General features: G+C 38.0%; 2 protein-coding genes across 2 annotated transcripts; both read left to right on the forward strand.

Moving 5' to 3' along the window:
* Positions 1 to 3,897: 3,897 nt before the first annotated feature.
* LOC131160201 (polygalacturonase QRT3) lies at positions 3,898 to 7,047 on the forward strand. The gene is made up of 3 exons (XM_058115606.1): positions 3,898 to 4,492; positions 4,606 to 4,848; positions 5,806 to 7,047. The coding sequence occupies exons 1-3, from the start codon at positions 4,259 to 4,261 to the stop codon at positions 6,823 to 6,825; spliced, it is 1,497 nt and encodes a 498-aa protein (XP_057971589.1). The 5' UTR covers positions 3,898 to 4,258; the 3' UTR covers positions 6,826 to 7,047.
* Positions 7,048 to 7,153: 106 nt separating this feature from the next.
* LOC131160202 (polygalacturonase QRT3) lies at positions 7,154 to 11,407 on the forward strand. Its single transcript, XM_058115607.1, has 3 exons — positions 7,154 to 7,568; positions 7,658 to 7,882; positions 10,147 to 11,407. Exons 1-3 carry the CDS (start codon positions 7,392 to 7,394, stop codon positions 11,224 to 11,226), a joined length of 1,482 nt encoding a protein of 493 aa, XP_057971590.1. The 5' UTR covers positions 7,154 to 7,391; the 3' UTR covers positions 11,227 to 11,407.
* The last annotated feature ends 869 nt before the right edge of the window (positions 11,408 to 12,276 follow it).

Below are 12,276 nucleotides of genomic sequence, written 5' to 3' on the forward strand. Positions count from 1 at the left end.
TCTTGATTTTTGTACTCTTTGAGTTCCATGGATCTTGTCAAGATATGTTGGCTTTAGTTTGTGACTTCCATGACTTGTTATCCTTCCATGCATGCTTAATATAGTTTCTATTCACAAACTCAATGCACAAATCAAATACCAAGTGATTTGTCATTATCAAAATCGAATTGGACTCATAGAGTCAACACATTGTATGTTTTAAATTAAGTTATGGACATGTGTACCCAGTACCCCACTTCTGGTTCAGGTTGTTATAATGATGGTATCAGAGATATATGTATGAAGAATAGCACTCTGGGCCCCACTGGGTTCGAGGCACTACATCTGAAGTCTTCATGTTTGTATATACTTGAACTGTATTGAATATTTTTGAAATTATGCATATTGTCATAGGGAGCCTTATCAGGAAAACCTCTATTTTGCTCATGTTTGTCATCATAAAAAAGAGAGATATTATTGACTTTTTGAGCCCTATCCCTGTTTTAATAATGACATATCATAGCATCTCACTTGTGTACTTAGTGTATGAACAGGTTTATAATTCTATAAGCACAAGTGATAAATGCATAATGGAAGCCATAAACCATATACACGAACATATATTCAGGTGTATTCCATGGATCTGCGGAGAGCAAAAGCTTGAAGACTTAAGTTTCTTTTCAGTTGTAATATTAATAAGTTTCATATGTGCATGCGTATCATTTGGTTTGAATATGAAGCTCTCTCTCTCTCTCTCTCTCTCTCTCTCTCTCTCTCTCTCTCTCTCTCTCAAACACCAACCTTAGAATGACCTTAAGAGCCCCAACATTACATAAGATACCTTTTTATTCAATATATCTAAAACTTCACAAAAGGTTTAAAATGGTTTTCAAATCAAATCACTAGCCAAAACTCATTTGAACCAGTGCCGAACTGACCATAAAAGGCTATTGAGCAATTTGCTAATTTTAGGGCCCCAAAATTTTTTTCTTTAATATGAACATTATTTATTATGTCATCTCTTCCCATTCATTGATTTTCCCATTATCTCAAAAGTTGGGGCCCCAATTTTTTTTTTTAATGTTAACATTATTTATGATGTCATCTCTTCTCATACATTGACTTTCCCATTATCTCAAAAGTAAATGAAATTGTATTTTGAAAAGTAAAGTAAATGTAATTTAATTCTTTTTTTTTTTCAAGTCTCAATGTAATCTTGAATATAAAACTTTAATTAGTGATTTTGCATCTCAAAAAATTAGAAAAATTAATTTTAAATAAAAATAAAAATTAAACAAAATATTAAGGGTCCCTAATTAAATCATTCGCCTAGGGCCCCATATTGTGAAGAGTCGACCCTGATTTGGACAAGCTAGTATTCATCTTCATTGGACTTAATCTCTTTCATATACTTTCGCCCAAGTTTAGTTCAAGACTTTAAAAGGTTTTTTAAGTGTGAAAAATAGAGGAATCGTCAACTAATGGCATGCATTAGTTGACTAGTGAATCCAATGGCCTTATTGAGTTCCTACCCAAACCACTCATCGACGAATGGTGGTCACTCATCAATGAAATGGGTTGACTCATCGACGAGTGTTGTTGACTAGTCAACGAGAAATTCCAGTAGCTAAATATACTTTTTCAGCCTAGGTGACTCGTCGACAATAGCGTGTGACTAGTCGATGAATGCAGGACACTCGTTGACGAATGCAAGTCACTCGTCGATGAGTCGTATCAGGAATAGAACTCCAACGGGTGAAAACGACTAGTTTTTGAAAATAAAATATCATATCTTCTCCCAACGGCCATATAATGGTTAGTTTTAGGTTTGGCCTATGAATAAAAACTTAAACAACTTGTAAAATGTTAGAAAAGGGATTGGGAGCATTACTTGCATATTTTTTATTCCCAAAAATATTTTATACTCTATTTTGAAGATCAAGGTCATATTTCTCCTACTTTTTCTTTTTGAAAATCTTTTTGGGAAAATTCTTTTGGGTTATACTTGCAAGGCTTGAACACATATTCATATCCATATATTTTGCTTGAAAAGCCTTCTTGCTTTTTGATATTTGAAAGGTCAATCTCGAAGAAATATTTTTCTCCTACTCTTCCTCTGAAAATATTTTTTTTTTAGAGAAAATATTTTGTGTCATACAAGGAAGGTCTGAGCATATATTATCACTCATATATATATTGCTTGGAAACCTTCTTGTTCTTGAGGTAATCTTGAAAGCTTTGAGTATAATTACACTCATACTTATTACATCAAAGCATTTCTACTCTCGGCATTTCAAAGATCATTTTTGAGAAAATCATTTCCATCACAAACTCTAATGAGCTTCAAATTTAAAATCATTTGAGAGTGCATATTAGACATATTTTTCATTGTACAAATTAGCTTATTGAAGAAGCATTTCTTGTACACCAAAATATTTTATTTCCATTATATTTTGCGATTCGGGTATAGAACCGAGCCAGAGGTGGTGTATCGTCTAGAGAGGCAACTTCGCTGTGCGTAAAGAAGCAGAAGGTAACTTCGCCTTGGGAAGAAATGGATTGTAAAAGGTAGTTCCACCTTGTTTGAAGGAGCGGAGAGTGGAATTCTTGGATGGTATGCCTAAGACAAGGACGTAGGCAGGATTTGTCGAATCTCTTAAAAATCTATGTTTGCTCTCTCTTTCATACACTCTTTAATTTTAAGCACTTGCATATATTTATATTTAACTTGTTGTGATTACTGTATATGCTTTAAATATTTGTGTGCTTGAATATTTGTGAGATTTGAGATTGTTTAGAAAGACCATAGGTTTGCGAAATACTGACTATGATTTTAAAAATTAGACATACTTGACTTAAGATTTTTAAAATATCCAATTCACCCCCCCTCTTTAGAATACATCATAACATACAAACATGATTGTTGAAAAATAGGAAAAAAATATTTTATAAATTGAATTTTGTTATTTATTATTTTAATGAATATTTTTATTTTAGTTATAATTTAAAATTCACACCATCATTATATTTACGTTTAATTAAAAATAATGTACAAAAGAATGATTTAATCTACAAAAAGATTTTGTATATTAAAGTATTGTGGTAATAGTTAGGTTGTCAAAATAATTGAAGATCATAACATATATTTTTTAATTTTTTCAAAAATAATTTAAAAATAAAAATATAAAAATGGTGATGTAAGCAAACATATTTTTTAATAAATAGATGAAATTAACTGCTAACCAAATAACAAGTGGGCACTAATTTAGTACACGACAAGATGGATAAATAAAAAAAATTAAATAAAAAGAGCGAGACATGTTGTAACCAAGTGAACAACCACGTGAAAGGGGAGCTAATCTCCTCCATTAAGTAACTTTCTGGGCTCTCCAATTCTGCACGCATGGGATGTCTAGGTCACGGGCCTTCGCCTGTTCCGTGCAATGCCCAAAAGTACGTGAAAACAAAAGAAAAAAACTACACAAAAACAGTGATGACTGATGACGAAGCTTGGCCAGTTCTCAATCTTCAAGGACAGAACCCCTGCCTCCTTTCCTCTCCTCTCCTCTCCTCTCACGGATGCATCTCCCAATTAATTAATATACGAATCTTATTGGAAATGACAAAAAGCAATACGCATAAGAATGACAATAATCAAGAAATCTTCATTCAGAAGACATCTCCACTCTCCAACCAGACCTAACCCTGAAGTCACCGCCCACCAGCACATCAACTAATTACCCACCCCACCCCTCCCATCGTCATGATCATCATCATTAGCGGATCAACGGTGATCTGCCCATCTGCGGCTTGGGTGGGCAGAGGCCGCACGCTACATGCTATATTTTCCCAGACAAACCCCACAGCCTGCCTGGTCTACCTTTTTCGTCGTGGAAGAAAATACCTCTTTACACAATGTCAAACTTGTTTTGTTGGGGGCTCCCTAAAGTGAGAAGTTGGTAACTGCGTACTTTTCTTTTTCTGTCAGGTAAGGCAGGAGAACAGGCACAGCTAATATCTAGGAAGGAACAATTCAAGACGCCCCGCTCCCTTCTGCTACGTATATAAAAAACAAACAAACAAACATCAGAGACCCATGAGCTAAAAGCGTGGGTGTTTTTCGTATGATCTAACACGAAAAACACATCAATCTATTTTCTTATGGAATCTTAGTCACGCCCTTCTCTCTCTCTCTCTCTCTCTCTCTCTCTCTCTCTCTCTCTCTCTCTCTCTCTCTCTCTCTCTATAAGTTTATTTCTGTAAGGCAACGGAGGAGAAGATGGTAGAAATGGGAGGAGAGGGTATAATGGCAAGAAAAGCTATGGTGATGTTGTCCGCGATGATTGGGTTGGCTAGTTTGATTGTAGTTCATGTGCATGGGGAGAATTCCAAAGTGGGTCATGACCATTTCAGGAGAATGCAAGCAGTGAAGGCAGCCGCCGTGCTCCGGCGAGATTCAGTTTCTGCTGCGGCGGGGGGCTCCAATGTTTCTCCTTCTCCGAGCCCATCTCAGGTGATTAAGTAATTAGTTTCTGGGATATTAGTTCTTGTTCTTGGGGCCCTGATATTTGCTTAAATTTGGGTTCTTTTGCAATTTTTCATGGAAATAATTAGTTAATGATGCAGGTTACAGCGAGTTCATCGCGCGTGTATGGCGTGACGGCGTACGGGGCGGACCCGACGGGAAAAGTGGATAGTGCGGAGGCGATTCTTGCAGCAATTTCGGATGCGGTAGGGAAAGCAGAAGGTGGGGGGTCGTTGATGGAAGGAATAGCTAATCTTGGAGGCGCAGAGATTAGTCTTCAGGGCGGCAACTACTTGGTTGGTCGCCCCCTGCGATTGCCCTCCGCCGGCGTTGGGAACCTTTTGGTACGCTCGCATTTTCCAACTCTAACCCCGAACCCCTTTCATTTCAAATTGTACCATAACCGCTTAGATATATGTATGTATATATTTGAATGTGCATCATGCACACCCTTGACATTGATCAATATTAAAATTTCGGAAGTGTATATGGTAGATAAAGGTAGAAGGGTCATATGAAATTTAAATGATTTTGATTAAGAGGATTAATAATCCAATATGATTTTGTGCCTCCACCTTAATTTGTGCTCCATTTAAAAATTATAGAATGAGAAAAACCATAGATCCCGTTTTCAATCTCTCCACGTGTTTTTTTTTTTTACCAATTTTGATACATTGTATCATTTTTTTATGTCTTCAAGCTATTTCATGTATCCTTCTGTCACACTCTGTATGTGGCTTTAGAGTATCCTGGGTATTGCTTCAAACTTTCTTTGTTCGTGTTTATTTATTTAAATTTCTTCGCTTCCTCTCTGTTGAACAATTAAATCGTGGCGATATTTCCGGAGGATGTGGATGGTGCCCCACCTCCCACACAGAGGGTAAAGGGTTGGAATTCCACTAACCGTATGAATGAGAAATTAGGGTAAACGTTATTACTATAATTATTATTATTTTTATTTTTCTAGGTGGTAAAGGTGTGTCATGACGTAATTGGACTAGCACTTTGCAGGCATTCACTAAAAAAAAGAAAGAGAAAAGGAAAATTGACGCCCGCCCTGCTTCAACTTGACTTTGGCATCAACTAACCCCACTTAATCTGTCCATAAAATATGGTTTGCTCACTAACCCAAAAACAAAAAAAAAAAAGAAGAATACGATTTTGTAGGGCCAAAGTCACTTTCTTTCAGAAAAAGAAAAAGAAAAAAGAAAGAAAATGTCCTATACTTGGGAATGAATGGATGGACCTGGCACGGTTGTTTACTAGTTTTAACGTCATTTGTTTGAAATTGATGGGAACAGATTCACGGAGGAACACTACAAGCTTCGAACGATTTCCCCACCGACGGCTATCTGATTGACCTCTCGGCTTCCTCGTCCACCTCATCTTCCTCCTACGACTTCGAACACATTACCCTCAGAGACCTCACCCTCGACTCCAATTTCCGTGGCGGCGGCATTTCCGTCGTCAAATCCCTAAGAACCGGCATCGACAACTGTTACATCACCCACTTCGCCACCAACGGCATCCTCGTCCAAAACGGCCACGAAACCTACATCAGAAACTCCTTCCTCGGCCAGCAAATCACCGCCGGCGGAGACGCCGGCGAGCGCAACTTCTCCGGCACCGCCATCAACTTAATGGGCAACGACAACGCCGTCACCGACGTCGTGATCTTTTCCGCCGCCGTCGGAATCATGGTCTCCGGTCAAGCGAACACCTTCTCCGGCGTGCATCTCTATAACAAGGCAACCGGTTTTGGCGGGACCGGGATCTACCTCAAGCTGCCCAATTTAACCCAAACCCGAATCGTGAATAGTTACTTTGATTTCACCGGAATCGTGGCTGAAGACCCTATGCAGCTCCACGTCTCCAGCAGTTTCTTCCTCGGCGACGCGTTTATTCAGTTCAAATCCATACAAGGGGTGGTGAACGGAGTGAACATTGTGGATAACATGTTCTCGGGCTCCGGAAAGGGGGTGGATATTGTTCAGCTGGATCAGACGAACGGGCCTTTTAAGCAAATCGATCAGGTTGTGGTTGACAGGAATAATGTTAACCAGATGAACGTGAGATCAACGGTTGGGAGGGGAACTGCGGCAGGGAATGGGAGCTCGTGGACCGTTGATTTCAGTTCTGTTCTTCTGTTTCCGGACCTTATAAGGAACGTGCAGTACTCGCTGAGCACGAGTGGGGGCCTGTTCCCCAACCACGCCCTGCGAAACGTGTCTGGGAATCGGGTGGTGGTTCAGTCGGATACGGCGGTTCCGGCGAGCGTATTTGTAGCTGTGGATCAAAATACGGCGAGTCCTACAAGCTAAGCTGGTTTTTGGGTTTTGGGCTTTTGGTAATGGGTTATGAGTGTGGGCCTACTGGGTACAGGAAATGCAAATCCAATTAAAGCAAACTGAAGAAGTGTAAATTCAGCATTAAAGATTGAAAGGGTTCTTTTCTTTTCTTCTGTCAGTCAATAAAGTTTGTAGCAAGTGAAAAAACTGTTGTGTATTTGTATTTTAATTAAAATATTTTAATTTAATATAGCATATACATGGGTCATGCGTGGACCACTACTTTTCTGAAGTAGAAACTGATGTCAAATGGCGGTCTAGAGGGCAATGGGTATCGTCCACACCTGCCGTTACAGCTATACTGATGAAAGGCTTGGGAAGCTTATAATTATAGAACCACTACCAACCAAGAAATATAAAGACCAAAAACAGAGCGACCAGATCCAGGGGACCAGGGGTGCCGCCCATTGCTTCTAATTTCCCAGTTCTAGCTAAGAGGCAGGAAACATTTCTGATCAATTGACCCTCGCTCCCACCCTCCCATTGTTCTCTGACTCTCTCAAGAAAGATACAGAACGGCGACCGAAAAGCACTCTGCAATGAAACAATTCACGTTTTTTCCCATAGCATTGTTGTTTGTAATATGGGTTGCGGAACCAGGTAGATGCTCCGTCCGGCAGCAGAAGTTCTCGGAGTTCGTCAGAGGACTCAAGGAGAAAGCGGACCCCGACTTGGAAGCCCCGCCGGCGGCCAGTCTCAATGCCTCAATCGCCAAGGTTTTCTTTCCTTCGTTATTTTTTCAATAATAAAAGTGATTGGTAAATTGGGTATTAATTATGAATTTTGCGTTTAAATGGGTGATCAGGACAGGGTGTTCTACCCTAGGGCCTATGGGGCGGACCCAAGCGGCGGCGAGGATAGCAGCGATGCGATACTGAAGGCATTGGAAGATGCATTCAGCGTGCAGAATGGGTTAGAGCTGTTGCATGGGGTTAACGATTTGGGGGGTGTGGTCATCGATTTGCAAGGTGGGAACTATAAGATCAGCAAACCCCTTAGATTTCCGGCGGCCGGCGGAGGCAATGTGGTGGTGAGTTTCTTTTCCCGTGACCCCTTATTTCCTTTTTGAAAAGCTGTTTGGTTCTCTCTTTCTTTGGAAAGAGTGGATTTGCAGTTGCCTTCCTCGATAGGTATGCCCTGCAGTTGCTTTTTGCTTAAAAACGTGCAGCTTATTCTATTGAAATTTGGAGTTTTGTTTTAGAAAGATGTATTGTCACTTCAAAAGAAAAAGTATCATTTTTATTTTATTATTAATTTTCACTAAAATCACGAATTTGTCTTTATCTTTTTTTAGTAATAAAATAAAAATCAAAAGAATAAAAAAAGAAAGTAAGGGTAAAATTATCATTAATATATGGCAAAATAAAGTATATATCAATAATATTTTTTGAAGTTTCAATAGGACTTTTCTTTTACTGGTTTTTAACATACATTGGGTTTCTATATGTTTGAATTTACTATTTTTAAAAGATAATTACGGGTGGCAAAACAGATCGAAACTTGACGGATGACTCGTGATTTTAGGTTTAATACAAACGGATTCGTTTATAAACAGGTAAACTCGGACTCAACATGTTCATTAAACGGGTTAGACGTGTTCGGATTGGGGTGACCCATTTAGAAAAAAACTGGAGTGTTTTTTTTTTTTTTAAATGTCATTTTATATGAAATGATTAAAATTTTTTAAAAATAAATAAATTATATTTTTTAAATGAGTAACTCGTTTATGACTTGTTTTTTAAACGGACGTGTTTGAGTTTACATAGTAGTCATTGGTTAATAAACGGTATTGAAAAAATAAATTTAAAACTAATTATTCTTCTTCCATAAAAATTAATGTTCCATCTACAAGAACCCATAAAAATAAAAAAATAAAAATAAAAAACTTGATTAAAACTTTGCAAGAACCTATATTAGAATCCTTGATGAGTCGGTTAAGGATTGGTTGCAAAAGGGTCGATTATAGAATCACTTTCGGTGAGTTGGTTTGGATGGTTGGAACGTACCTTGAATTGATCTTATGAAAATTGCTTCTGAAAAATTAGAATCAAAACCTAACTACTTAAATAGACCTTGAAACTACACTAGAATGAATATATACACCTTCCTCATTGTGTCTTGAAATTCTATAAAAAAACCTATTGATCAAGATCTATTCTAACCGACTCTCAGTTTTACTTGAACCAAATGCTCATCCCTAATAGCCTATAGAATACTTGGTGAATCGATACGATGGTTGATTTTAGAACTAGCCTTGTGGGTGGGTTGACCATTTTTGAACTATACCTCGAATTGATCTTGTACCGAAAACCACTTCTAAAAAGGTTAGAATTAGAATTCGATTATCGAAACAGATATTAAAACTACACTAAAACACACCTACCTCGGACTGCTTTAACTATAATTATACTAAAAAATCTATATCAAAATCAATTCTAATTGATTCTCAAATGTATCTGTGAACCAATTCACAACTGCTTATTCCTGACAAATATAATTTTATTATATATTATCTAAAACACTGATGCATAGTCATCTTATACCTAGTATGCCGTGGGCTGAAACCAAAGCATGGTTTTTTTTTTTTTTAATGATGATTAGTAGATAACTAGTCATACTTTATTGTTGTACATGTTTTTCTTTAGAGCAACTTGCAGCTTTACCAACGCTCATCCTCTAAAATTTTTTGTTAATTAGGAATCTCATGCATGGGCAAAAGTGCTGGGGACCTGGCTAGCAGGCCTAGACAGCAATGACAATTAAAACGCATAATATCTGGCGTTTAGGGGGGACTTTTCTAATCCTCAAATCAATTGGTCAGGGCCACGTGGTCAATGAGGTTGAGTTCCATGCTGTGAGTTGAAAATAAAATATTAGTCGGAGGTAGGGTGGGGCCATAAATTTCTTCCATAAATTTCGGTGGGCGCAACTACATTTAATATTCCATTACCTTAAATAAATTTCGTATTGAAAAAATAAATTAAAACTATTTGTTTGCTTTGAAATTTTAATTTATAATTTAATAATTAGTTGAACATTTCGTTATTTTAAATTTCTTTAACAACAGTTGAGATGAAAAAAATTTTGAAAATTTTAAATTTCATCTTAACTGTTGTTAACCCAGCACAAAATTTCTTGCATTGCGCAAATAAATAATTTTGAAAATTTAAAAATTTTTAAAAGGTGTGATTAATTATTTTTTTCATTTATTAAATTTCTTTTTAGAAATTGAATATGGATGTTGGCTGCCGATGAATTGTACATGTTCTGATCACGGTGCCTGCCGTCCAACAGGTGAAAGCAGGGACTCTCCGAGCATCGGACACATTTCCCGGCGACAGACACCTCGTCGAGCTATGGTCTCCCAACTCCCAGAAACTATTTCACCCGAAAACGAACTCATCATCATCGTCATCGTCCCATTTATCGCAGCTCACACAGCAAAAATCCCAAATCTACTACGAAGACGTCACCTTTCAGGACATCCTCTTCGATTCCGGCAACCGCGGCGGCGGCCTCTTTGCCGTCGACTCCGCCAGAATCCGCATCGACTCCTGCTTCTTCCTCCACTTCACCACCCAAGGCATCCTCGTCCAAAAAGGCCACGAAACCCTCATCATCGCCACCTTCCTTGGCCAACACTCTACCGTCGGCGGCGACCCCGCCGAGAAAGACTTCTCCGGCACCGCCATCGACATTTCCAGCAACGACAATGCCGTCACCGATGTCGTCATCTTCTCCGCCGCCACCGGCATCATCCTCCGCGGCCAGGCTAACATCCTCACCGGAGTTCACTGCTACAACAAAGCCACGGCGTTTGGCGGCGTCGGGATCTCGATCCAATTACCCGGATTGTCCCAAACCCGAATCGACAACTGCTACCTGGATTACACGGCGATCGTGATGGAAGATCCGGTTCAGGTCCACGTGACAAACGGATTTTTCTTGGGAGACGCTAACATCGTGCTCAGATCCGTGAAGGGTCAGATCTCCGGGTTGAACATTGTGGATAACATGTTCACTGGCTACGCGGAGGACATGTATCCGATTGTGCAATTGGAGGGGAAATTCACGAGGATAGATCAGGTGGTGATCGACCGGAACAACGTCCGCGGGATGAGCCTGAAATCGACGGCGGGGAGAATGACGGTGGCCGGAAGCGGGACGAAGTGGGTGGCGGATTTTTCCAAGGTCTTGGTTTTTCCGAATCTGATAAGTCATTTTCAGTATTCGTTTTATGCGAAGGGTGGGGTGGCTGGCGGGTTTCCGGCTCATGTAGTGACGGACTTGTCGAATAATACGGTGGTGGTGGAGAGCGAGAGGGCGGTGGACGGTCTGGTTTCGGTGGCGGTAGATCAACATAACATGATCTGAGAGAGATGATTGACCGCCGGGAATTGGATTCATCTAGTAGGAACTAGGGGCAAGCAAGAGATTTCAAAACTATGAAATTCTTGGTTTGGTCTCATCAGCTTTTGGTTGTGTGAAACATGAATTTTGACGTTAAAATTGTGTAAGTTTAAATGGTACTTAATATAAATTTTTTTTTATATAATTTATTTATATTTAAATAAATACAAATTAAATATTATTTTTTATTAAAATATGTGAGAAACACATAATTCAAGAAAAAAGAAAGTATAAAAGAGAACGTATAAATTATATCGTGAAATCATTTGGTTTAAAATGTTTTTGATTAAAGAAATATATAATGTATCACTTATCCAAACAAGTGGTAAAAATAAAAAAGAGATTTTTTTATTCAAAAAATATTTTATTTATTTGAATCAACTTAATGTGTAGCATTTACATAAAGCAATTTATTTTTAAAAACATTTGAGTACATAATCGCATAGGCTCGAGATAAAAATCATTAGGCAAGTTAATTTTTGTTAAGGGTATCTTTTTCATGAATGGGTCGTGATATATTCAGCTTGTTAATCAAATGGGCAAAGACTATAACTTTATCTAATAAAGTATAATATATATGGGGCAAGACTTTATCTCTTACCCTCTCTAGTGACATAAATACAAATCTACAATTTTATATGGCAACCGTTCAATCTCATCTTATAATAGAATGCACATATATTTTTAATTTGAAATTTATATATATATATATATATATATATATATATGTTTGAAGTTTCATATAAAATTCAAAATAATAAAATAAAAATTGAAACTTAGATGGAAATTAGATAGGACAAGGCCATTGCTAAGCCAAGCTAAACCTAAAAAAGGAAAACTAGGCTCAACAAATTAAGGAAAAGTTAGGCTTCGGTCAAGTTGAGCTTAGAAAATTGGGCTCAAGCTTGGCTTAGTTTTAGGCTAAATGAAGAACTAAAGCCAAATAATTTATAATTACTACCTTTTACTTAAATCAATATTTTGTTATGTCACTTAAGCCCATTAGAAAAGGCT

Source organism: Malania oleifera, chromosome 7, assembly GCF_029873635.1.
Source record: "Malania oleifera isolate guangnan ecotype guangnan chromosome 7, ASM2987363v1, whole genome shotgun sequence".
NCBI lineage: Eukaryota > Viridiplantae > Streptophyta > Magnoliopsida > Santalales > Ximeniaceae > Malania > Malania oleifera.

Coding starts and splice junctions, on each gene's coding strand:
- LOC131160201 (XM_058115606.1), top strand. CDS start 4,259: ATGGTAGAAATGGGAGGAGAGGGTATAATGGCAAGAAAAGCTATGGTG. Junction 4,493..4,605: donor CTTCTCCGAGCCCATCTCAG/GTGATTAAGTAA, acceptor TTAATGATGCAG/GTTACAGCGAGTTCATCGCG. Junction 4,849..5,805: donor CCGGCGTTGGGAACCTTTTG/GTACGCTCGCAT, acceptor TGATGGGAACAG/ATTCACGGAGGAACACTACA.
- LOC131160202 (XM_058115607.1), top strand. CDS start 7,392: ATGAAACAATTCACGTTTTTTCCCATAGCATTGTTGTTTGTAATATGG. Junction 7,569..7,657: donor TCAATGCCTCAATCGCCAAG/GTTTTCTTTCCT, acceptor ATGGGTGATCAG/GACAGGGTGTTCTACCCTAG. Junction 7,883..10,146: donor CCGGCGGAGGCAATGTGGTG/GTGAGTTTCTTT, acceptor GCCGTCCAACAG/GTGAAAGCAGGGACTCTCCG.